This window comes from Felis catus, chromosome C1 (genome assembly GCF_018350175.1).
Source record: "Felis catus isolate Fca126 chromosome C1, F.catus_Fca126_mat1.0, whole genome shotgun sequence".
Lineage (NCBI taxonomy): Eukaryota > Metazoa > Chordata > Mammalia > Carnivora > Felidae > Felis > Felis catus.
Window position 1 is genome coordinate 214,617,344 of NC_058375.1, and position 24,787 is coordinate 214,642,130.

At 51.3% G+C, this 24,787-nt stretch overlaps 1 protein-coding gene and 1 long non-coding RNA gene across 3 annotated transcripts in view; one reads left to right on the top strand and one right to left on the bottom strand.

Annotated features, from left to right (window-relative positions):
• Nucleotides 1-10,491: 10,491 nt before the first annotated feature.
• LOC123379313 lies at nt 10,492-15,487 on the bottom strand. Its single transcript, XR_006583635.1, has 2 exons — nt 15,353-15,487; nt 10,492-12,355 (listed from the first exon to the last, which is right to left on the bottom strand). It is a non-coding gene; the product is annotated as an uncharacterized LOC123379313 (long non-coding RNA).
• The window catches only part of INPP5D (inositol polyphosphate-5-phosphatase D), a 123,385-nt gene continuing 110,110 nt past the window's right edge, over nt 11,513-24,787 (top strand). The window contains exon 1 of one of the 2 annotated variants that reach the window (XM_045034633.1): nt 11,513-11,855. In XM_045034633.1, the coding sequence (XP_044890568.1) occupies nt 11,722-11,855 (134 nt within the window). In that variant the 5' untranslated portion in view covers nt 11,513-11,721. The remainder of the gene's footprint in view (nt 11,856-24,787) is intronic. The other variant, XM_045034634.1, reaches the window with a different exon arrangement.

The following is a 24,787-nucleotide window of genomic DNA, read 5'->3' on the forward strand; positions in this document are numbered from 1 at the left end:
CGCGTCCAGGGCGGTTGCCTCGGAAGGCCCAGAGCCTGGCCCCGCAGAGAGGGCAGGCAGGGTGGTCTGCTCAACCCAGTGGTGCCCGTATAGAAGATCTGCCCCTCTCAGGAGAGACTGTCTCTGCACAGCGCGATGAGCTGAGGGCAACACGGTAGCCACAGAGAATTACTGGAACTTGTCCATTCTTAGAGGTAAGGCCACATGTGGTGAGACACAGCATGTTAGCCTGTAGAGACGGAAGTGAACTTGAAGTCTTTTAAGTCCAGCCTCCTCACTGAGGGACGGGAGGAGGTGACAGCAGGTTCTGTGAGGTCCAATGACTTCCTCAAGACCACACAGCCCGTGGCAGGGCTGGGAAAGCAAGTGGGTTTCTGACCCTTGACCAGTGTCCCCACCTCTGTTCTGAGTTGTCTCCGTTGTCCCTGTCTGACCATCCAAGGAGTACAAAGGGGTCTGTGTGTCCAGATTCTGGGACGTGGAGCTCTGCTCGGCCTGTCTCTGGAGCCTGTGCCCTTGGTTAGCCCCGGGCGCAACGCCTCCCTCGCTGGCATTCCCTCGTGGCCTCACCAGAGAGGGCGGAGAGATGCCAGCCCGGGCGTCTGGGAAGGCAGCACCTCCTGCAGAGCCGAGAGGCGTCGGAGAGCTTGGTGCTCCAAGTCCCTGCTCTGCGCTGTGAGATTTTAGAGCCAGCACCACACCACCGCCCACACAAATCCCCATCCCGTGAAGAAGAAAGGAAGAAATCCAGTATTTAAATGTGATACTTTAATCACACTGCTCACAAGGTGAGAAAGCTGACTGTACTTTTGGCAAGGTGTTTCTTTCTCAAATTCCATTTTTGTACTGTTTTTAGGGGAGGATTTCAAGGGAATAGATGCCAACCATTTGGAAGTACAAAAAGGCAGGATAAAACCACCCGTAATCCCACTAGGCAGAGGCACATTTTCTTCTGGTCTTCTATCTGTGAGATTTGCTGAGATCATGCTGCAGAATCGACGTGGGATGGTGCCTTTCCTCCCCACTTGACATTATACCCGAAGCATTTCCCCCATGTTATATTCTTGCAAAAGATAATATGTCGAAGAAACATGCTGTGAATTATGCAATCCTTCTTGGGTATTAGAAATTGAAGGTACTTTGACTTCTTTTCTGTTATAAAAACACTGAGATGAACATCTTTGTGAGTAAACCTCCGTCTTTATCTGTGATCATTCTGTAAACTGAATCCTCTAAAAGGAATTACTGAGTCGAAGATGAACGTGTGAAATCCCTTGAGATGTGTTGTTTGCAAATGTAAAGTGCAACTCTTCATTATGAATTAAAATGTCTTGAAATGGCTTTTTTCTTTTATATTTTTCATATTTTTATATTTGTATTCTGAGCTCCTGGAAAAATTGAATTAAGTCACGTATTTGTTCCTTAATTCATAAGTCATGGTTCCTACTCTCTCCCTACATGGTTTATGATCTGGCTTAAAGACCAGTGGTAGACACACATACAGGAAATTCTAGAATCACAGAGGTAAGAAAGCCCTTCCCCGAATATTCTCTGGTCTAACTGTGTTCATATGATGAAGGAAAAAGTCCTGGGAAGGGGGCATGACTTGCTCAAAGGCCCCTGTATATCCCCCCACCTCCCTCCTACTGCTCTGGACCAGAAGTTCCAGGGTCCCAGCAAAAGCAGGTGGAATCCTGATGGCTGTCAGTTCCTTTACTTTTCTTCGGGCCCAATGGGTCACTGGTTGAGCATGCAGGCCCTCCTTCCTGCCCAAGGAGGTGCTAGGTCAGCGGGAGCTCAGTGACTGGTACCTGAGTCATGTTATTTCCCCGTGGGTAGCATTTTTCTCCTTTCTAGATCTTTTAATGAGAGCGTGGCTTTGTAACACCAGGGCTACCTGGTTTCCACTGAGAACCAAACTTCCAGTGTGCTAACTACTTCTACTGTTTTCTTCTCTAATCCAGCCAGAAAACATGTATCGAGTACTCATTACTCAGGCACTGAGCTGATGGTAGAAAACAATAGTGAATGTCCCTTGAGGCCTGACTGTGCACCAGGCATTATTCCAAGCCCTTTGCAGGTGTCCACTCATTTATTCCTCATCCCGATACTATAAGGCAGGTTACTATTATTGTCCCATTTTACAGAGGAAGAAGCTGAGGCAGAGAAAGATGAAGCCCCTTGACCAGGATCGTACACGCCGGTAAGTGGCCGAGCCAGGTGGTCAGGTTCCCGAGTCTGCCCTTGTCCTGCGTGGCCGAAGGGGAATGACAGCTGGGGAGGAGTTCAACCACGAACAAGTATCATAGCACAGAGTGAGAAATCCCAATGCAGAGTGCAAGTCCAGGAGGACAGGGGCTGTGTTCCCTGCTACATCGTGGGGTCTAAGACAGTGTCTGGGTGTATGGGAGCTCTCAGTCATTATGTGTTGAATGAGTGAATGAATGAATGAACGAACGAACACATCAAGGTACCAGTGTGGTCATGCTGGAGCCCAGAGGGAGTGTAGGGGATGAGACGATCAGCCAATTCCATGATGGGTCTTGAATGGCTTGGTACAACCTGCCAGGGAGCTTGCCTTTCATCCTGTGATAAAAGAAAGGCATCAGGAGATCTGATCTGGAAGAGACGCAGACTCAGAGGTGCAGTTCAGAAAGAGCTTGGTAGAAATTTGGAGGAGTGAGAGATTGTGTGTGTGTGTGTGCGTGTGTGTGTGTGTGTGCGTGTGTGTGTGTGTGTGTGTGTGTGTGTGTGTTTGGGGGTCGGGGGATCCTGAAGGAGGACAGGCTAGTGATAGTCCTCTGGAAAAGTCCAGGGGGCAAGTGATGTCAGGGTGAACGAAGCCAGGACCAGAGAGGCTGCATCGAAGGGAGTGGATATTCCGGAGGGTTCTACAGCTGGGTGATTCATCAGATGTAGGTGGTGAAAGGAGGGAGGATGAAGACTTGGGTTCTGGCTTGGGAGACTGGGTAGTTGGGTGACCACGTGGAAGAACAGGTTTTCAGTGTAAAACTGGGAAACTCAGGTGAAGTAGGGCTATAGTGCCCGTAAGAAAACCACCTGAGCAGTGGGAAGCGTGGACGAGGCTTAGGAATGACGTCAGGTCTGGAAAGGCAGATTTGGAAGCCCTTGTGGGGAAAGGGCCCTGGGAGAGCAGCAGACAGACAAAAGAGAAGGCCAGGAACAAAAGTGGGGGAAGCACCCGTATATCAGGGGATGGGGATGAGACAGGCTGGGAGGGAGGAACAGCAAGGCAGAGGGGCAGCAGTCAGGGTTCCAGAAAGGCGGCACGCCACAGCGAGAATGTTGGGAGAAGGGAGCGATTGGAATTTTGACAAGAGGTTTTCAGTGGGAATACAAGACACTGTGACAGCAAGGACGGTTTATTCAAAAGGATCACCAGTGAAGGCACAGAATAGGGCAATACCCAGGCACGAAGGAAGCAGGTGGGGACTTGGCTCTCAGTCTCGGCTGCCCACTGGACTCGCCGGGGGTGTCCAGACCCTCCTGAGAGATTTCTTTTTAATTGGGCTGGTGTGGAGCCTTTCAAATGCACAGCCAAGGCTGGGAACCCTTGGCAGGGAGGGTTGTTGCTGATTTAAGATAGAAAAATGTTAAGCTTCCTTGTGGGACGAGGGGGAGGAGAGAGAGAGAGAATCTGGGGGGGGGGCAGGGTGCCTTCAGGAGCTGGTGTCCCAGCAAGGTGACACGGGAACCCAGAATGGTGAGGAGAGAGGTGGATGAAGATGATTTGAAGGTGTCCTGGGAGGCCCAGCTACCTGGCAGAAAAGTGAGGGGTTTCTTTTTTGATGGCTTCTGGCTTCTGGGTGAGCTGCTCTGAGGAGCATGGGGAGGTGAGGTAGGCCAGCGGGGAGAACGCTGGCTCTGGGATGGCGGCCAGTGGGGAAGGCAGAGGGCATGTCTGCAAAAGCCTGGCCGCCATGCAGGTTGGGAGCTGGGCGTTTGTCCAGGCTAAGCTGCCTGGTAAGGGGTTTTTCCGGGGAAGGTCAGCACCCCATCCGAGGGAAGAACCTGACTGGAGGCTTTCAGGGAGGGGTGGTGGGAGGAGGGGGCGGGGAGAGGAGTTGAGGGTGGAGAGAGGCCCGTCATGGGGACAAGGGAAGGGGGGAAGGGTAAGGACTGAGGTTTGTGGAAGACAGAAGGGAGGGAGGTGGTGGTCTGAGGGGTAGAGCAAGGTCTGGAGGTCAAGATTTGGTTGTACACATTCCAGTAGCCACCGCGACAATGGACAGGCGTGGGAGTAGATGCCCCTCCAGACATGGAGTCAGGAGGGCTCCTACCAAGTCCCCAAAGGTGGGGCGGGAAAGAAGAAGGGACGAAGGGACACAGGTTAATTTGGTGAGCCCCCTTAGAGTTTTTGCAAATGCAGGATTTGCAATTGCAGGGGCTTTGTTCTACGGACAGCCAGGAGCCATCAGAGGATTTTCAGTTGGAAGTGGCTAGACCAAAGCAAGGCTTTAGGAAGATGACCCTGGAGGTTGTTTGCAGTCTGGATTGTAGCTCAGGGCTTGGAATTGCAGATTTGGGAGATCAGCTTGGCCACTACTACAAGGAGAACAGGGACCTCCAGACGGGAAGGGATTTGCAGGTCGACAGGTTCAACAAGCGGCCGAGGTCCCAGTGCCCCCTACCAGGTGGTCATCACACCATACTTGACTTCACGGGAAGAAATCTGGGGCACCTGGGCACCGGATGGTTAAGCGTCTTCATTTCAGCTCAGGTCATGATCGCACGGTTCGTGAAATGAAGCCCTGTGTTGGGCTCTGCACAGCACGGAGCCTGCTTAGGATTCTCTCTCCTCCTCCTCCTCCTCCTCCTCCTCCTCCTCCTCCTCCTCCTCCGCAATTTGCATGCATGCACTTTCTCTCTCTCAAAATAAATAAATAAACAAAAACAAAAACAAAAAGAAACCTGGAGGGTTGAGTGTGAACCAAACTTCTGTTCTCCTCAAGGAACCTGTTCTAATTCTGAAACTCTTATGAGCAGGAGACCAGCACCCTTGCCTGGAACCCAGCTACTCCTTCACCTGTGCTACTCCCAACAATGGGAGCCCATGGGGCTTCCACAGACAATGCAGGGGAGCCTTTAGGTGAATGGACCAAAGGCTCTGACCTAAGGATTCCAGAGTCCACACAGAATTTCAGTCTCATCCAACCCAAAGTGTGCAATGTGCATACTGGTTATGAGGTCAAGCAGACAAGAGCTAGAATCTCCGATCTGCCACTAACTTACAGATGAATTATTTACTTAATGTCTCTGGTTCTCCATCTCTCTGCCAGTTAAACATAGATTATAATGAGACCCCCTATGGGGTATCACGAGGAATGAATGAAGCAATTCATATGCCAAGAGCTTAGCACAGTGTCTCACACATAGTAGCTGGTAGATAGATATTAGCTTTTGTTATAATGCAGCAAATATTTAGTAGGTACTGCTGTGGACCAAATCGTTTCCCTTCTGAATTCACATGTTGAAGCCCTAACCCCTAGTGTGACTGTATTTGGAGATAGGGTTCTTAGGAGGTAAGTAAGGTTACATGAGTTCATCAAGATGGGGTCCAAATCCTAGAGGTTTGGTAGCCTTATAAGAAGAGGAAGAGTGGGGCGCCTGGGTGGCTCAGTCGGTTAAGCCTCTGGCTTGGGCTCAGGTCGTGATCTCACAGTTGGTGAGTTAGGAGACCGCACCGGGCTCTGTGCTGACAGCTCAGAGCCTGGACCCTGCTTCAGACTCTGTGTCTCCCTCTCTCTCTGCCCCTCCCCTGCTCTCTCTCTCTCTCAAAAATAAATAAACATTAAAAAAATTTAAAAAAAAATGAGGAAGAGAGAGAAAGTCTCCCACCCTCCCCCGTCTCGTACAGGCCACGTGAGGAGGAAGCGAGAAGGCAGCCATCTGCAAGCCAGGAAGAGGGTCCTCAGAGGGGCATTTCAGAGACGACGTTCACACAGCTTGGGGACCCCCTCGGGGAACAGGGATGCAGTCAAGAAATCCCAGGGCTTCCCAGCCAGGGGCCTCCGCATAGGAGGAAGTTCACAAGACAACAGCGGGCAGAAGATGCTGATGGGAATGAAGTTAGAACCAACAGCATGGTTTTGCTTTTGGTTTGGGCATTGGTGAAGAGCTCTGCTGGCTGTGGAGGCAAAGAGGAAGACCGACCGAACACGAAGCCGGGAAGGAGCTGACGTGTAGTCGCCACGGAAAGCTGATGGCTGTTGGCAGAAAATGCATTTGGGAAATGCAGCGACAGGCCCAGGCAAGGGAGGATGGGGAAGCGCTCGGGGCTGGGACAGAGTGCAGATGTCAAAATAGGTAAAAACGTGAAAAAAAAATTTAAAAATAGAAGACAATATGGCATAATTAACCCCAAAGAAAAACGTGCACTGCCTTTGGACCCCGTCGCCCTTCTGAGGATCTATATCCAGCAGACACACTGACTGGGATTTGTAATACCAAATATTGGAAACACTCTCAGGGGCCACCAGTAGGAGACTGGTACAATGCATGATGCTACGGCACATAATAGTATGCTAGCTTTTTTTTTTTTTTAAGTTTTTTTAAAAATTTATTTCTGGGAGAGCACAAGTGGGGGAGGGGCAGAGAGCGAGGGACAGAGGATCCGAAGCGGGCTCTTCGCTGACAGCAGCAAAGGGGCTTGAACTCACGAACCTCGAGATCCTGACCTGAGCCAAAGTCGGATGCTCAACCTACAGCCACCCCGGTGGCCTTAGTATGCTAGCTTTTCAAAGACTATGGTAGATACAAAAAAGCTCCATGAAATGTTCAGAAATGTTGTGAAGTGAAAAAAGTAAGCTGTATGACAGGGTTAAAAGAAAAAAAAAAAAAAGATGAGGCCTTGGTTCCTCTCTCTTCCTTATGATTCCAGAGGGACATGTACCTGGGATGCAACCAGCCCAAAGCCAAGTTGTCCAGAAAGATTGCACGCAAAACTTCTGGAACCCTAGTTGTCTTTGTATTTATTTAATTTCTATTTACATAAAAGTCGCATGTGGTCCTAAAGGAAATCTGGGAAACTAGAAGGAGGAAAAAAAATCGCTCGTGGATATGGCACTTAACTCAGCACTCTTCAGATTCGGTGATTTCCCAGGATAAAGTCTTTTCCACAGCTGGATTCATGCTGTATCCTCAACTCGGTTTCCTGATTTTTTTTTCCTTTTTTTTTTTTTTTAACTTACCATTGTATTTTGAATATGTCCCCGTGTCCTTAACAGTCTTGGCAAAAGACACAAGTTATTTTTGTGGATGTGATTTTTCTCTCTTACCCAATTCTTCCCCCAAATCGAGCCCTATTCACCTGGTTGCAGTTCAGGCCTATTTGATCTTCTGGCGAGGGGAGAGCTGCTCGCTGCCAGGCCTTTGGTATTCGAGGGAAATCCTTGAGCACAATGATGAACTCCGCCCCTGGACCCCTTGGGAAATAGCCTCCATCCCTACGGCGTCGTTACTATGGGAACGGCAGAGGCGGGACTCTTGGAAAGGAACAGCCCCCCCCACACAGGAACTCATGGATGGAGGCAAGAGTTGGAGGCTCCCCCTGGTGGTAGGGGGTCGCAAGGCTCAGAATCTGACCTATTTTCGGTTATTTTTAGTTATAGGTAAAGAGCACTTTTATAGAATCCTCTCTTTCATACCAGGGTTGTTAAATCAGTGGCCAGCGTCAATGGCACTGGTGGCTGGCTGGGGCCCCCCAAGACTCTGTCGTCCAGCCACCGGTCAGGAGGGCCCCCTATGGAGCCGTCTCATCGGAGAGCACCTGCCTCGCACCAGACCCTTTAGTGACTTCACAGACACTCCGTAGCGGAGGGATCTTGGGGCAGAGCTGGGGCTCAGACCCGGCCTTGCTCCTGGGTGTGTGCCTCGGGGTCTGATTTCCAGCCCTGAAATAGAATTACTAGAGACTGGAGGGAAAATAGTGTGGGCACGCCGTGAACGGAGACCCTGCCTTCCCACCCTTCGGGGAGCTCCGGCCTCCGGGAGAAGCCCCGCCCAGCACTCAGAGGACTGTTGAGCAGAATTAATGTCTGCAGGGGCCTGGGGGGAGGATCTGGAAAAGCCACCTGAAGATGCCATAGCGGACGCGGAGCCGGGAGTCTGTGAGAAGGCAGGCAGGTGGAGCCAGGCACCCTGATAGCGCTCGAGAACCCACAGAGGCGAAGCTGGGAGAGAGAGGGCCCAAGAAGGAGGCACCCTTCCTTCCCTGCAGAGGGTCGGGGGGATGATCCTTGCTATGTTTGGAGGTGTCTCAGCCCTCAGGAGATCTCTGCTGGGTCGTCGTCTTTCACTCTAGTGGAGAGTGAGCCCTTCTCCATCTCGATAATAAGAGTCCTTGACCTTTGATTTGGGAGGGGCCGATGGGGGCAGGGTATATTCTCAGGGCAGAAGAGGGTGTCACTCTTTCCTGATGGGGGCGCTGACCCACTTGCCCTGGGCCCCCTGGCACTGGGAGCAACGCTGCTTGACCACAGGAGGCTCAGGCCTCCTGGTCCTATCCCGGTTTTCTGGGAATGGCCACCCCATCTCCTTCTTCAGCCCAAGAGGCCTTTTTCTCAGGTCTGGGGGGGTGAGGGAAGTTCACTCCTGATGACACCAGCCCGCGGGCAGCCTTCAAACAGTTCCTTCTGTATTGGTCAGGGTTTTCCAGAGAAACACCACCAACAGGATGTGTGTGTGTATGTACATGTATATGAGAGAGCTTTATTTTTAAGGAATTGTCTCATGTGATTGCAGAAACGGACAAGTCCAGAATCTGCAGGGTGGGCTGGCTGGCTGGGGCGGGGGGGACTACAGTTCAAGCTGAAGGCAATCTGCTGACAGAATTGCCTCTTCTTATGGGAGCCTCGGTCTTTTTCTATAAAGGCCTTCAACTGATTGCATGAGGCCCACCCAACATATGGAGAGTAATCTGCTTTACTCAGAGTTTACGGATTTAAATACTAACCTTGGGGCGCCTGGCTGGCTCAGTTGGCAGAGCATGCAACTCTTGATCTTGGGGTTGTGGGTTTGAGCCCCACGTTAGGTGCAGAGGCTACTTAAAAAATAGAATCTAAAAAATTTTTAAATAACATAAATACTAATCTCATCTAAAAGTATCTTCACAGAGACATCTAGAATAATGGCCCAGCCAAGTTGCAGAAAATTGACTATCACGGCTCCCTTTGTTTTTGGTGACTCAGTGAGTCAACACTTCCTTCACTCCTTCATTCCTTTGCCCTCCAGTAGGAATCAGTGGGTGACTGTCTGCCCAGGCTGGTGGGCCGTGGGGAGCCCTGAGGTACAGCAAAGGGCTTCCGTGAACCCAAGACACTAAAATACAGGGTCTGAACAGGAAGCAAGAGCCTGGACGTCACAAAAGACTCTTCAGTGCACTGACTGGACACTGAACATATAGATAATTACCTCCTCTCTATCCATTATACTAAATCTTCAATGATAAGTCACTGTACCTCACGTGGGTGCATGAATTTTATAATACAAATTTTTAGTACGTTGTTTATGCAGACAGGGGCCCCGCAAAAAATATTCACGCAGTCCCCGCCCACCCGCTGAGAAGGCAGCCCTGGTCTAAGTGTTGTGGTTTTCTGAACAGGGCAGCAGAAGGGCAGGGGGACCAGGAAGCTGACCATGTCAGATGGCTCAGGCAGCTGGGTTGGATGGAAGTAGAAATGGGATGGGCCTTAAAAATTAGGGAAATGCGTGTGTCATGTATGTGTCCTGTGTGTCCAAGGGAAATCACAGGGGTAAAGGGCAAAGGTGGTCCCACTGGCCCCCCGACTCCGCTGAAAGGCAGGACTCGGTAGGGACAGAGGCCTGAGAGAGGGAGTGTGGGAAGCTGGAGAAAGTGGCAGGAAGGCAGTGATTAAGTGCAAGAGTCTTGGACTTTGTGGAGGGTCTGGTCAAGGTACTAAGGGGTCAGGACTGCAGACAGATCCTTCTGATGGGCCCTAAAGAGACCAAGGGGCCTTGAGGCTGAGACCAAGGAGGAGGTTGTTGGAGGTTCAGCAGGGAGGCAAGAAAGGGTGCTAAATGGTGGTGATGGGAGCGTAGAGCTGGCTTCCAGAAGGCTGGAGTGTGGAGGCCAGCTCTTGTCCCCACGCCTAGCTCAGGGCCTGCCCAGAGGACCCTTGCTTCCTATGTCCTGAGGGTTTGGGAGTTGAGTTGTTAGTCCAGTGGGAGGAGCCGGGCAGGGTCAGAGGTCAGGGGAGAGGAAGCTCAGAGTGGCTTAGGGAGGTGGGAGTGAGGACTGGGGAGTTCACTGAGCCGGAGTTTCCAGAAGGAATGTCACCTGGAGCCCAGAGGCCACACTCTGGCCTCAGAATCAGGACATGCTTGTTCAGAATCACCTGCCGTGTGGAGGTCCATGCAGGTGGAGGTGCTAAGGGCTCATCAGCACAGGCGAGTTCCGTTAGGGGTTATTTCCTCAAGGTAGAAAAGAGGAAACCTCAGCTGAGAGAAAGACGTCTGATCAGCTCCTGAAGCTCCGATGTAGAGCTGGGGGGCTCAGACGGAGGCTCACTGAGCTCGGGCCTCTAGAGGGGGTCTCTTGTCATGTCTTGGGGGGTGGGGTGAGGCCTGGGTGTGGGATGGGGGGGCACCACCGCCTCGTGCGATGGGTCAGCAGCGCCCCTTGACCCTGCTGGGCCTGACCCAAGAACGGAGTGCACCCCACGAGTGGACATCTGCTTTGGAGCCCTCAGGATCTGCTGGTCCGGGATGGTGGCCCCATGGGGGCAGCTCTCCTTTGAGCCACCGGCAAGTGCAACATGGCAGCCTGGAGGCGCTCCACTGGCCACCCCGACTCTCCTGGGATAAAGGGCACCGGAAGCCATGTTCTTCATCCTTGGCCAGGTGGTCAGCCTGTGGGGAAGTGTCATTTCCGAGCATCCTGGAAAGACCCAGAGGGGAAAACCCAGCCCGCATTCTCTCTGTGTAGGGTCAACGTCCCCAAGCCCTCCACCCGCTTCGTGTGTGGCTAAACTGGACCGCCATGGAGAACAGGGTTCCTTCACACCCACCGGCGCTTGGGGACGAGTGTAAACGTGTCACAGAGCTGTCACCTGGGCCCTTGGAGCCCTAGGGTGGTGTCCCTCAAGGTCCTTCCAGCACCCAAGGCTGTGTGGTGGTTTCCTGAGTCTCTCACATTGGGAGGGGGCTCCACTGCGCCCCTCTCCCTCAATCTCGCCTGGCCCTGGGGGGCAGGCGGTGGTCCCAGCTGAGTAGCCCCTGGAGTAGGGTAAAGCCCAAGGCGAGGGATCCGGCCAGGGCGTGGCCATCCCACGTGAGCATCCAGACAGGCCTCCAGTGGCCACTGTCCTGCCGGTCCACCTGCCAGGCCGCGCTTCTCCGGAGGCCGGCCGTGAGCCTCCTGACCCCGACGACGACCCAGCTGCCGCCCCGGGGAGGCCTTGGGGGGGCAGCGGGAGGGGCGGCCGGCGGGTGGGCGGGGTGGGAAGGTGGAGCGCGGCCTCCCCCGGCCGGTCTCCGCAATGAGGAAGTTCTCTGCCGCTGCTGGCTTCCTTTCCCTCGCTGAGCTCCTGAAACAGGAAGTCGGGCAGGGAGCTGGTGGCAGCAGCGGGGCAACCGAGAGGGGACCGACGGCGGCTCGCGGTGCGGGGGCCTCAGCTCCCCTCGGTGGCGTGTGGGTCCTGGGGTGGCCGCCCGCCCGGCCCGGGGAGGCCCGTGGCCGCCATGGTCCCCTGCTGGAACCATGGCAACATCACCCGCTCCAAGGCCGAGGAGCTGCTGTCCAGGACGGGCAAGGACGGGAGCTTCCTCGTGCGTGCCAGCGAGTCCATCTCCAAGGCCTACGCGCTCTGCGTGCTGTAAGTGCGCCGGGCCCACGGGAGGAGGCGCGGCCCGCGGGGGGACAGGGCGGCTTCGGGTCACGCGATGCGTGGGCCCCACTTGTGTGCTGCCCGGATTTGTTGGCGGGTCCTGCTGAGGCCCCCTGTGGGCCTGCGTGGCCTTGGAGCTCAGGTTTTTCAGCGCCGGACCCCCCAGAGCCACTCTGGGCCTGGTCACACACGAGCGGCGGGGCCAGGGGCCGGGTCGAGGGTCTCCAGGCTCTGGGAGGCAGGCGGGAGCTCGGGGCTCCAAGGTGGTGCCTGTGTTAGACAGCGGCTGGCTCAGCTCAGGTGTGGGTCACAGATGCCCAGCCCGGAGACCCTGGTGCAGACCTCTGGGGAGCAGGCGTGGCGAGCGGGGACCCTTCTGGCGCCTAGGCTTTGGGTCCCCGGAGGACGCCGTTGTTCGGGAGCCAGAATGTGGGGTGGGTTCGCTCAAGAAGGACCTTTCAGTTCACCTAGAAGTTGCATTCGGGGCCCTGAGAGCAGAGGAAGTCACCATCACTGACGGGGAGAGCCTCTTCCCTCCTCACCCCGGCACCGGGCTGTGTCCCCCACCCATTTCGGCCACCCTCATCTACCCGCTTCACCTCACTCCCGGCTCCGGGAGATCGCCCAACGCTCTGGTTCTCTTAACAATGGAGGAACCAGCCACTTGCTGGAGGTTCCTTTTTAAAACACCCTTCTTGACCCATGTCTGAAGAAGGCCCTCAGCCCTGCAACCGTGGCATCTAAGCACCCCTGCACGGCCTAGGGCAGCACCAGGGCACAGCGGGGGAGGGGCTGTCCCCCTGCACTTCTCAGGTAGCATCCCCGGGCTTGCAGGAAGTTCCCTGTGACCAGGCAGCAGGGAGGCAGGTCACTGAACACAGACCCGTTTTGAGCATTAAGCGTACGTACTTGTCGGGGCGTTATCTCATTTCGTCCCCACGGCAACCTGAACCGCAGGTGCTGGTGTCACCCCCCTCCTTTGCAGTTGAGGAAACTGAGGCTTGGATAGGTTAAGCGACGGACGACGGTCGAAGCCAGGGCCATCTGACCCCAGAGGCTGCACCCAGGCCACCCCACTCCTCACCCTGTCAAGCTGTGAGCCTAGGTTCCGGGTGATATGGCAGGAGAAGCCAAGGTGTCTACGAGGACCAGCTGGGAGTATTAGAAAATGCTCCTAAAGAGGCCTGAGTGTTGATGGCACCAGAGGCCCACCTCCCAAGGCCAGCTTCCCATGCCCCCCAGTCTCACACTCAGGGGAGGGGACCCAGGACCTCCCCACAGGCAGTGCCCCCGTGGGGACCCACCAACAGGGCCTGGGAAATAGTGGGGAGACTCCAAATTGACTCCGCTGGGCCCGCATGGACCGGTCTCCTGCCCCAGTGGGCGGCCGATTCTGTTGGGTGTTCGCTGTGTGCTGAGCCCCCGCTGAGACCTTCCAGGGCTAACTGGTGCAGCACCCCTCTGGTCAAGGGGCTCTGATTGTGCCCCGGCTACAATGCAATCTCTGACTCCAAACGGGCAGCATGATGGAGGCCAGAGCCGGGGCTGAGTGGAGGCCTTGGGAACCTCTCGTCCAATGACCCCTGAGTTTGCAAGTGAGCGGAGGGTGAGGGTGAGGCCTATGTCTCCACTGCCCTTACTAGCTGGCGGCAGGCTGGGATCCAGGCCTGGTTTCCCCATAGTCCTTCCTCCGCTCCTCCTCCCCCACCCCCATCCCCTCTTCTGCATGGAGTGACTCTCAGAGCTGTAGAGAGTTCGGGGTCTGCATCTTAGGGAGGGCGCCCGTGGTGCCCAGCTGTCTACTGTCCTCTTCACTGAGGCCTGGACTTGTCATCAAGTTCCTGTCCTCGAAACCCTTTCAGGTCTAGACCCCAGGGCTTGGATTCTTCCCTGGGAACCCTGCCCTTCGGCCAGGCCCGGGGCTCCCCGAGCCCCTCTGCTTTTCAAGGGAAGCCATCCTTCCCGCAGGGTCAGGAGCCACTCCAGGCTGTGGGATGCCAGGGACCACCAAACTTTCCCCAAACCTGTGAGACACAATCCTGCTGCCACCTTTCATTTTGCCAATGGAGGAGATTTAAAAATGAAAAACTGACTAAATGCGTGACAACTAACTGGACCTTCCAAAGGCTCATTTCATGGAAGAAAGCATCGTTTAACACCGAAAAGCAGGAAGAGTGTACTCTTAAAAACAAAACAAAAGAGGGGTGCCTGGGTGGCTCAGTTGGTTAAGCTTAGTCTGACTCTTGATTTCGGCTCAGGTCGTGATCTTGTGGTTCGTGGGTTTGAGCCCTGCATCGGGGGCTCTCTGTGCTGGTAGCACAAAGCCTGCTTGGGATTCTCTGTCTCCCTCTCTGTCTGCCTCTCCCCTGCTCATGTTCTCTCTCTCTCTCTCTCTCAAAAATAAATAAACGTTAAAAACAAAACAAAAAACCAACCAAACAAAAAACAAAGCAAACACCAGTCCTTTAAATCGAATAGATTTAACCTCTTGGGAAGCAAAGCCCACTATCCTTAGTTTTCTCTGTTCCCCGTGGCCCGGTGCAGACCTTGCCCCACGCCGTCCTGTCCACGGCCTGCGGGGTGAAAAGCAACTGGGACAAACGTCCTCAGTTTCACAAGCGACAGGCTTCGCCCCTCTGCTGTCTCTCTGGAAGTCAGCTGGGAGTACAGGGACCCAGCTGGTGCAGGTGTGGGGTCAGGGCTCTCAAAGTGAGCCAGGACTGCAGGAGGAGACCACCAAGACTCCCCTCCTGCTCTAGAAATATCCACAGAAAGAGACCTCATGGCCCTGCGTGCGCAGGCCTCATTCTGCCTGTGCCCGCTGCCTGGAGCCTGTCCCCAGTCCCCTCTGCTGAGTGAGGGGACAGCAGGGGGCCTCCAGCGGCTGGTTTAGGCAGCTGTGTTCGGAGCACCAGGAACTGAGTACAACCTCCCCAGTGGCCTTGGTGCTCAGGAAAGAGAACAGGATTTGACTATTTAAATGAAACGAAGAGGGGGGTGAGGAAGGCACCAAAAGACAAGGCTGCAATTCAGTGCCACCCACGTGATGAGAGCACACGTTCACCCCAGGCCTTGCAAACCCGCATTTCCTCCAGAGAGGTCAGCCCTACCGCCCACCTGCCACCGGGCAGGAAAGCTCAGGCCTCTCCTCAGCAGCTCAGAGAACCCCGCTTTAGGGAGGCCTGGAGGCCCGTCTTGGGCCCTGAGAGCCGGAGGGGGAAGGCCCCAGGCAGCTCTGCCGTCTTGGGGCAAGGGGGCTTGGAAACACAAGCGACAGTGTGCTCTTCTAGATGGGGCCTCCGTCGTGCTCACCTGACCACACTCAGTCCCACCGCAGGGGAGGCTGGAGGGGGCATCCGGCCCAGCTGGGATGGGCATACTAAGAGGTCATCTAGCTTGCGCCCTCCTCTCCGGCCAGGACAGCACCCCCACGTGGCACCAGTGCACCTGTTAGGTGCTTTATGCTACAGGAAAGAGATACATACCTTTGGGGATGGGGGTCCCCCCGATGTAAGAGCCAGGAGTCAGCAGGGCCAGCCTCCCCTGGCTCAGGCCACACAGGCAGAACCAGAACAATGGCCCAGCGTGGTGGGGAACACAGTCTGCCCAGTGGGGTGGCGTTCCCACTGTAGCACACCAGAGTTGGCTTCCCTCCTGGAGGAGGGGCAGACATGTGCTGCCTCGTCCGGCCAGCTGGGGGGGCGGGGCGGGGGGGGTGGGGAAGTAATCTCGGTTTCCTCAACACACAGCCTTCCCCGAGACGCCCAGGTCCACCCACGGCCTCCTTCCCGGGGACGGCGGCCAGGCAGCCTGGATTGTGGCCTCGTCAGCACGGCCCCAAAGATGAAGAAGCACAGGAATGACATTCAGTCACCAAAAGCTCCCTCAGAGAAGGCCGCCTTCTCGTTAGGAAGTGTGACAGGCCAGCTGGGGTAGAGCGGGCCCTAAGCCTTGCTCCCCTCACAAAAGGTGGTTGCTAACCTGTTCTGCCTAAAAATAACCGCAAGAGATTCACGAAGGCTAACTGTGTGCCAGGCTTTGTTCCAGGCTCTTTACATGTATTAACTCACCGTCGCCAGCGACCTTCGGAGGAAGTCCTGTTATGATCCCCACTTCAAGGACGAGGAAACTGAGGCCCAGAGAGGTTAGGTAGCATGCCACGTTTACAGGACCGATAAATGGCAGGGTCAGGACTTGAACTCAGGCCGTTCTCAGGAAGGAGAAACAGAGGGGAGCCAGCAAGCCTGGGGCTGTGTGGGATCGGGTAGGCCCGGAAAGGGGGGACACAGAGAAGGGACTGGGGGGGGGGCAGAAATGTCCAGGAGAGGCATAAAGCCATTTCCTGTGGTGTGAACGCATGGATGTAACCCCCTTTCCTCCAATTCGCTTCCAAAGTTTCAGTCAGGTTTGCACTGCTCACTGATTATTTTTGTGCAATGCAAAGAAATACACTGGTTTTCGTAGCTGGTGTTGACAGAAAGTGGGGCCCAATACTGGTCCAGACGGTAGCCTCTAGCCAGGCCGGAGGACCACGGGCTCTTGAAATGCAGTTTACGTCAAGAGTCGGTCCAAGTGTTCTTTTCTTCTGAGTTTTCTTTCTGTGCGCGAGACGGGAGAGAGTGGAGCGCCCGTGAAGGCCTGTGCGTTCAATGGCTCACTGGCGTCTTCTGTGCACGGTGAGGGACTCAGAACAACCTGGTGAAGCTGACGGTCTCCAGGCTTTCTGCGCCCGTGCCCAGCACACCAGGGCAGCTCTTCCAGAACCAGCGTAGGCTCTGGCTTCGGTGTGTTTTGCAGGCTGGCCTGCTTGGCGGGTTAACTTCACCTGGGCACAGACACTGGTGCCTCCCCGTCGAAGGGTCCGCTCTCCTGGAGTGTGAACCCAAACATGGTGGTGAAATGGCTGCGGCGCTCCTGGCCAGGCGTTCCTCGTTGCCCCGGAGATGGGGTGACAGGCGGTCTGCCCTTCCCGCCTCAATCCATGCCGTGGGACACAGTGCTTAGCGGACAGCCCTCCGTGACTGGCTGCGTTCGATGTGAGTTCTGGTGTTTGCGAGATGCTAACCTGCCTGCGCCCACCCAGCGTCCTCGCTGGTGAGGTGCCCACTCCTGGGGTTAATTTGTTTTTATTGAGGTATAATTCACATCCCATAAAATCACCCTTTGCACAGTGTACAATTCAGTGGTGTTTAGGACATCCTTAGCGTTGTGCAACTATCATCACTGTCTAACTCCATCATCCCAAAAAGAAACCCTGTACCCACGGGCACTCACTCGGGATTTCCCCACCCTCCAACCCTTGGCAACCACTAATAGACTTGCTGACACTTGCCTGGTCTGGATATTTTTTGTGAATGGAATCATACAATATGCGGCCTTTGTGTCTGGCTTTTTCCACCCAGCATAATGCTTTTGGAGTTCAGCCATGCTGTAGCATGATTACGGTTAAATAATAGTCCATTGTGTGGCTAGGCCACATTTTAATCATCCATTTATCACTTGGTGGACGTTGGAGTCGTTTCCACTTTTTGGCTATTATGAGAAATGCTGCTGTGAACATTCATGTACAAGGTTTTTGTGGTTTGGTTTTGTTTTTAAAGTTTATTTATTGGGGCGCCTGGGCGGCTCGGTTGATTAAGCATCTGACTTCGGCTCAGGTCATGGTCCCACGGTTGGTGGGTTCGAGCCCCACGTCGGGCTCTGTGCTGACAGCTTGGAGCCTGGAGCCTGCTTCTGATTCTGTGCATCCCTCGCTCTCTGCCCCTCCCCTTCTCATGCTCATAAATAAGTATTTTTAAAATATTTTAAGTTTATTTATTTATTTTGAGAGAGACAGAGACAGCACAAGTGAGGGAGGGGCAGAAGGGGGGGGGCGGAGAGAGAGAATCACAAGCAGGCTCCACAATGTCAGCGCAGAGCCTGACGTGGGGCTCGAATGCACAAACCGCGCCCATGATCGTGACCTGAGCTGAAACCAAGAGTCAGGCACTTACCTGGGTGAGCCACCCAGGCGCCCCCATGTGCAGGGTTCTGTGCGAACACGTGTTTTCAATGGTCTTGGGTGGGATTGCTGGGTCAAATAGTAATGGTAGCTTTCTGTGGAACGGTCACACTGTTTTCCACAGGAGCTGCACCGTTTTACGTTCCCATCAGCCATGACTGTTCCACATTTTCACCAACCCCTGTTATTATCTTTTTGGTGATAATGATTCTGGTGGCTGTGAAATGGCATCTTATTGTGACCTGGGGCTGCGTCTCCCTAAATGATTAACGACGTCGAGCTTCTTTTTGTGTTTATTGGCCATTTGTCTATCTTTTTTTTTTTTTAATGTTTTTATTTCTTTTTGAGACAGAGAGAGACAAGAGCACAAACGGGGGAGGGGCAGAGAGAGAGGGAGACACAGAATCCGAAGCAGGCTCCAGGCTCTGAGCCATCAGCACAGAGCCCGACGCGGGGCTTGAACTCACAGACTGTGAGATCATGGCCTGAGCCGAAGTCGGACGCCCGACCGACGGAGCCACCCAGGCGCCCCGGCCATTTGTCTATCCTATTTGGAGAAATGTCTCTTCAGATCCTTTGCCCATTTTAAAAGTCGGTCTATTTGTCTTTCTGTTGTTGTCATTGGATTACTGAGAGGGTAAAAATGGGAGAATGTGGGCAAAATGTGTGACCCAAGGCCAGGCACACACGGTCAACACCCACTAAACCCTGGCCGTTATTTTTTACAACTCATAAAGTGAGTAGTGACATTTCAGATGCAGAGGAGTATAGGGCCCCTCTGTGGAGAAAGTTCCACAGCAGAAGGAAAGAGAGCACCGGCAGAGTGACACTTCTAGAACTTCCTGGAGCCCCGTAGGAGCCTCCGGGAGACAGTGAGCTGTCATGTGGGGCCTCCTCAGAGGAAGTGCTCAAAAAGATAAGGCAGGAAGAGCACTTGAATGGCGCATGAGTGTCCAGTGGCCGCTGGGGCCAGGGTTGAGCTCCCGGAAGCCTGACAGAGAGAAGGGTCTGGGGCATGGATGCCAGGAAGAAGCACCAGGCAGATTGAAGATAAAATCAAGGAATGGAGGCCGTCTTAAGAGGGACTGACTAGTTCCCATTTGGGAGGGAGCTACTGAGGGGACAAAAGTCCTCAGGCCCTGCAGAGGGAACCAGCCCAGCATGTGGACGGGGTGGGGATCAGTGCAGGTGGCCGAAGCGGGCCCTGCTGGAGCAGAGCGGGTAGAATAAGCCTGCAGCTCTGGGGACCAGATCTTTCCTTTCTCCCGTGCTCATTTCATACCCCCGTTGTCCGTTAATTAGAAAAGCATTGTATCGGGGCGCCTGGGTGGCTCGGTCGGTTAAGCGTCCGACTGCGGCTCAGGTCACGATCTCACGGTCCGTGAGTTCGAGCCCCGCGTCGGGCTCTGTGCTGAGAGCTCAGACCTGGAGCCTGTTTCAGATTCTGTGTCTCCCTCTCTCTCTGCCCCTCCCCTGTTCATGCTCTGTCTCTCTCTGTCTCAAAAATAAATAAACGTTAAAAAAAAAAAAATTAAAAAAAAAAAAGAAAGGAAGAAAAGCATTGTATTAACAAGTACCAGGACCCAAACAACTTGGGTTCAACTACGTTGTAAAAATCACCCCAGACAGGGCTGGTCCCCAGAGCATCAGCTGGTCCGGCCTTGCACTCATAGCCAGGACCCTGCCCTCCGGAGTCTTGAGGCTTGTTGAGGCCATCACAGGCGTCAGTGACGATGCAGAAATAGATCTTCTGATAAACAGCGCAGTGTTCTTTCAAGTAACTTAAAAAAAAAAATAGTGTTGGGGCGCCTGGGTGGCTCAGTCAGGTAAGCATCAGACTTCAGCTCAGGTCATGATTTGGCAGTTTGTGGGTTTGAGCCCCACATCGGGCTCTGCGCTGATGGTGTGGAGCCTGCTTGGGATTCTCTCTCTCTCTCTCTCTGACCCTCTCCCACTTGCTCTCTCTCACTCTCTCTCTCTCTCTCTCTCAAAAGAAATAAATAAACTGGAAAAAAATCTTAAAAAAATAGTATTAAGCATAATGTGCAAAGAGGTATAAAGAAGGAAAGTAATCACCCAACTATTGAGAGACAAACGTGAATACTGCTAATTTGTACGTGTACCTTCTCATTCTCTTTATTCCTCTTTCTCCAGGGATGTAGAAATCTCTGTAATATTATATCTAGCTATACGCACATAATTTTGGTCTGTGTTACATTAACATTCCTCAGTTGGTTAAAAATTTTCCTAAATAGGGGCGCCTGGGTGGCGCAGTCGGTTAAGCGTCCGACTTCAGCCAGGTCACGATCTCGCGGTCCGTGAGTTCGAGCCCCGCGTCGGGCTCTGGGCTGATGGCTCGGAGCCTGGAGCCTGTTTCCGATTCTGTGTCTCCCTCTCTCTCTGCCCCTCCCCCGTTCATGCTCTGTCTCTCTCTGTCCCAAAAATAAATAAAAACGTTGAGAAAAGGAAAAAAAAATTAAAAAAAAAAAAATTTTCCTAAATATCATGTTTAATGGGCACCAAGATTCTAGCACAACATGTGCCACAATTTACGAAATGACTTGTGTGATATGACATTTAAGTCGCCAGCAGTGTTTTATTGTTATAAATATGATGGTGATGGAGGTCTTTGTGCAGAATTGTGACGTTTCTGGGTATAGATTCCCAGAGGTGGAATTATTGGATCAAAGGATAGAAATACTTTTTAGATTCTTGATACAGAAAGACCAACGGCTCTCCAGAATGTGGTTCCACTTTGTGCTCTGGTCGGCTGTACAAGAGAGTGCCTACCTCATTCCAGCAGCCATGTGCTGAATCTTTGCTCCTAAAAAAACATTATTAAGTTGCAAGGTGAAAGGTGGTTAATACCTGTTCATTTCTCTTTGCATTTCTTGATTGCAGTCGTGGTAAACTTGTTTGACAGGTGCGTTGACCTTCATCATTCCTCTTCCGAGAATGGTCTGTCCATTCTCTCTGACATTTTGCTTTTGAAGCTGCCGTGTGGTTTTTCTATTATCTGTTTGCATAAAGTCTTTGTATCACATTTGTTGCAAATATTTGCACTGTGGTTTCCCTTTAAACTTTGTGATTTTCTTGACATTCAGAGACTTTTTCCTTCTTTTTCCTTTGTGATTTTTTTCTCTCTTTCTCCTTTGCTTTTAAATGTAGAGAGTCCCTCCGCTCAAGATATTCTGGGGTTTTGTTTTTTTTTTTAGTGGGAGGCAGGAGGGTTAGGACAGGGCCTTTGGAACTTGATAGACTTGGGCTAAGGAGGACTCTGCCTGTCCAACCTCCAGCAAGTTGTCTAATTCCACGGGCCCTTGGTTTCCTTATCTGAAAACCAGGCTAAGAATACCTTTTGGGGTGCCTGGGTGGCTCAGTCGGTTAAGCGTCCCACTTCAGCTCAGGTCATGATCTCACTTGTGAGCTAGAGCCCCGCATCAGGTTCTGTGCTGACAGCTCAGAGCCTGGGGCCTGCTTCAGATTCTGTGACTCCCTCTCTCTCTCTCTGCCCCTCCCCTGCTCATGCTCTGTCTCTCTCTGTCTCTCAAAAATTAAACGTTTAAAAAAAATTGTTTAAAGAATACCTATGTAGTAGTGTCATTGGGTGGATTGAATTTAAGTGTACATCACGTGCAAAGTATTTGGGAAAAACAGACGGAGAGATGATAAATTTTTCATTTTTGTATGTTTATTTATTTATTTATTTTGAGAGAGGGGGAGGGGCAGAAAGAAAGGGAAAGAGAGAATCCTAAGCAGGCTCCGTGCTGTCAACACAGAGCCCAACACAGGGCTCAGTCTCACCAACTGTGAGATCATGACGAGCCAAGATCAAGCGTGGGATGCTAAACCGACTGAGCCACCCAGGTGCCCCCAGTTTTTTGTTTTTTGTTTTGTTTTGTTTTTTACGTTTGACACTTTAATCTCTCTGGAATTAATTTAATGAGTAGCGTAAGCCAAGGATGTATGTGTATTTTTTTCAAGTAGCCAATCATCTTTCTCAAGAACTTTCACTGAATGATTTACTTCTTTTCCTTTTCTGATTCATCCTTCACTGTATAGTAAGTCTTATATATCTCTTTCTTGCCTGTCAACCCTGTTCTGCCTATTGTCTGTTTTCTTACATCACTATCATGCCAAATGCATCACCACAATTTTATAAACGATTTTATTTTAGGATTTTCACATCTATTGTTTTCAAGTATCCTTCCAGGCGAACCAGCTAATAATTTTGTCGAGTTGGGAAGAAAGACAGTTGCACCTTCAATTAGAATTGCATGAAATCCATAATATAACTTGCGAAAAGGGACATTTTAGTATTAGTCTTAATGATAAGTATAGCTACCCCTATTTAAAATTGTGTCATTTGCTTCATACAGATCCTTCATATTTCTTGTTATGATTACTTCTGATTACTTTACAATTTTGTTAGTTTTGTAAATGATAGCTTTCCCCCTGCAGTTACCCTTTTGTGGTAACTGAGAACATACAGGAAGGTTACAGGTTTCATGAATTCACCTTTTATTCTGTTACCTTACTCCTCCTTGTTTCAAATTGCTTTTCATTTGCTTCTCTTGGATTTTCTTGATGGACAATCCTGTTATATGTAAATTGTGATCATTTTGTGGTCTACTGTCCAAATACTTATAATTCTGATTTAGATTTCATAATTTATTACATTGGCCAGTATTTCTAAAACACTGCAGTGGAGGGTATTGGGAAGAGAACATATCTACCTCAGGAAGTTCTATGAGAATCAAACGTGACAGTTCCTGGAAAGAATTTGGTACAATACCTGCATGGAGTTAGCACTTGATAAAAGTTAGTTGTTGCTCATTGTCACGTTAAACAAGGACCCATCTTTTCCTAGTTTTGTAAATAGTTTTGAATGACTAAGTATTGAATTTTATCAAATGCCTTTTTAGTATCTATTGAGATGACACATTGTTTCCCTTATTTCAGTATAATAGCTTAATTTTATAAAGTCCCTAACATTGGGGCACCTGGGTGGCTCAGTCGGTTAAACATCTGACTTCGGCTCAGGTCATGATCTCATGGTTTGTGGGTTTGAGCCTCGCATCGGGCTCTGTGCTGACAGCTTGGAGCCTGGAGCCTGCTTCGGATTCTGTGTCTCCTTCTCTCTCTGCCCCTCCCCTGCTCACGTGCTGTCTCCCTCTCTCTCTCTCTCCCTCTCTCTCTCTCTCCCTCTCTCTCTCTCTCTCTGTCTTGCAAAAATAAATAAAATGTTAAAAAAAAAACTTTTAATGAATAAATAAATAAAGTCCCTGACATTAACCATTTTTGCATGGTTAAAATTAACTGGTTTTGATCATGATAACTTTTGATTGTATTCTGAATTATTTAGGATTTTTGTGTGTATGTGCATAGGGGAGATTGATTTATGTGGTTTGGGTCAGGTTGTGGCTTAAGAGTCATGTAAGTTTTATAAAATAGGGAGACATTTATGTGGCATCATCATTATTAAAAAAAAGTTGGGCAGAGGTGCTTTTCCTCAGAGCCACTTATAGAGATCATTTTTATTTTTCATTTATTTTTTATTTAAAAAAAATTATTTATTTTTTTTAAATTTTAGTTCTTATTTTTTAAAATTTACATCCAAATTGGTTAGCATATAGTACAACAATGATTTCAGGAGTAGATTCCTTAGTGCCCCTCCCCCATTTAGCCCATCCCCCTTCCCACAACCCCGCCTGTAACCCTCAGTTTGTTCTCCATATTTATGAGTCTCTTCTGTTTCGTCCCCCTCCCTGTTTTTATATTGTTTTTGCTTCCCTTCCCTTATGTTCATCTGTTTTGTCTCTTAAAGTCCTCAGATGAGTGAAGTCATATGATTTTTGTCTTTCTCTGACTGACTAATTTCTCTTAGCATAATAGCCTCCAGTTCCATCCACATAGTTGCCAATGGCAAGATTTCATTCTTTTTGATTGCCGAGTAATACTCCATTGTATCTATATACCACATCTTCTTCATCCGTTCATCCATCGATGGACATTTGGGCTCTTTCCATACTTTGACTATTGTTGATAGTGCTGCTATAAACATGGGGGTGCGTGTGTCCCTTTGAAACAGCACACCTGTATCCCTCGGATAAATGCCTAGTAGTGCAATTGCTGGGTCATAGGGTAGTTCTATCTTTAATTTTTTGAGGAAGCTCCTTCCTGTTTTCCAGAGTGGCTGCACCAGCTTGCATGCCCATAAAAAAATTTATTTTTAAGCAATCTCTACACCCAACTTGGGGCTTGAACTCATGATCCCAAGATCAAGAGTCATATGGTCTCCCAACTGAGCCAGCCAGGTGCCCCAGAGATAATTTTTAAATATTTCAGGTGCCTGGGTGGCTCAGTTGGTTAAGCATCCGACTCGATTTCGGCTCACGGGTCATGGGATCAAGCCCTGCATCAGGATCTGTGCTGATAGCATGGAGCCTGCTTTGGATTCTCTCTCCTCTCTCTGCCCCTCCCCAACTTGTGTGCGTGTACTCTCTCTCTCTCTCAAAATAAATAAATAAACATTTTTTTAAAAAGCTTTAAAAAAAAGCATCTGTGCTTTCAGAAACCCCTATTTATGCGTGTATGAGGACAGAGATCCTTGTTGTCGCTTATCTTCCCTCCCTATCTTTTCTTTCTGTACTGAATTTCTCGAACTTTTCTTCCCTGTTAACATTCCCCAGGACACAAGCTGTTGTGGTATTTAGTGCTGACTCATGAACTCCACGTTTTCCACTTCTGATCACTTTTCCTTTGTCTCATGCTGCTCAGTTCTCACAACTGACTTTTCCCACACCAGCAATGCAATGGTGTGCTGAGTTCACAATCAGACTTCTCCAGAATGTCTTTTATTCTTTTCGCAGTGATTCTATGAAACATGGAGGTAACGCCTTTGAGTCCTTAGAAAAAT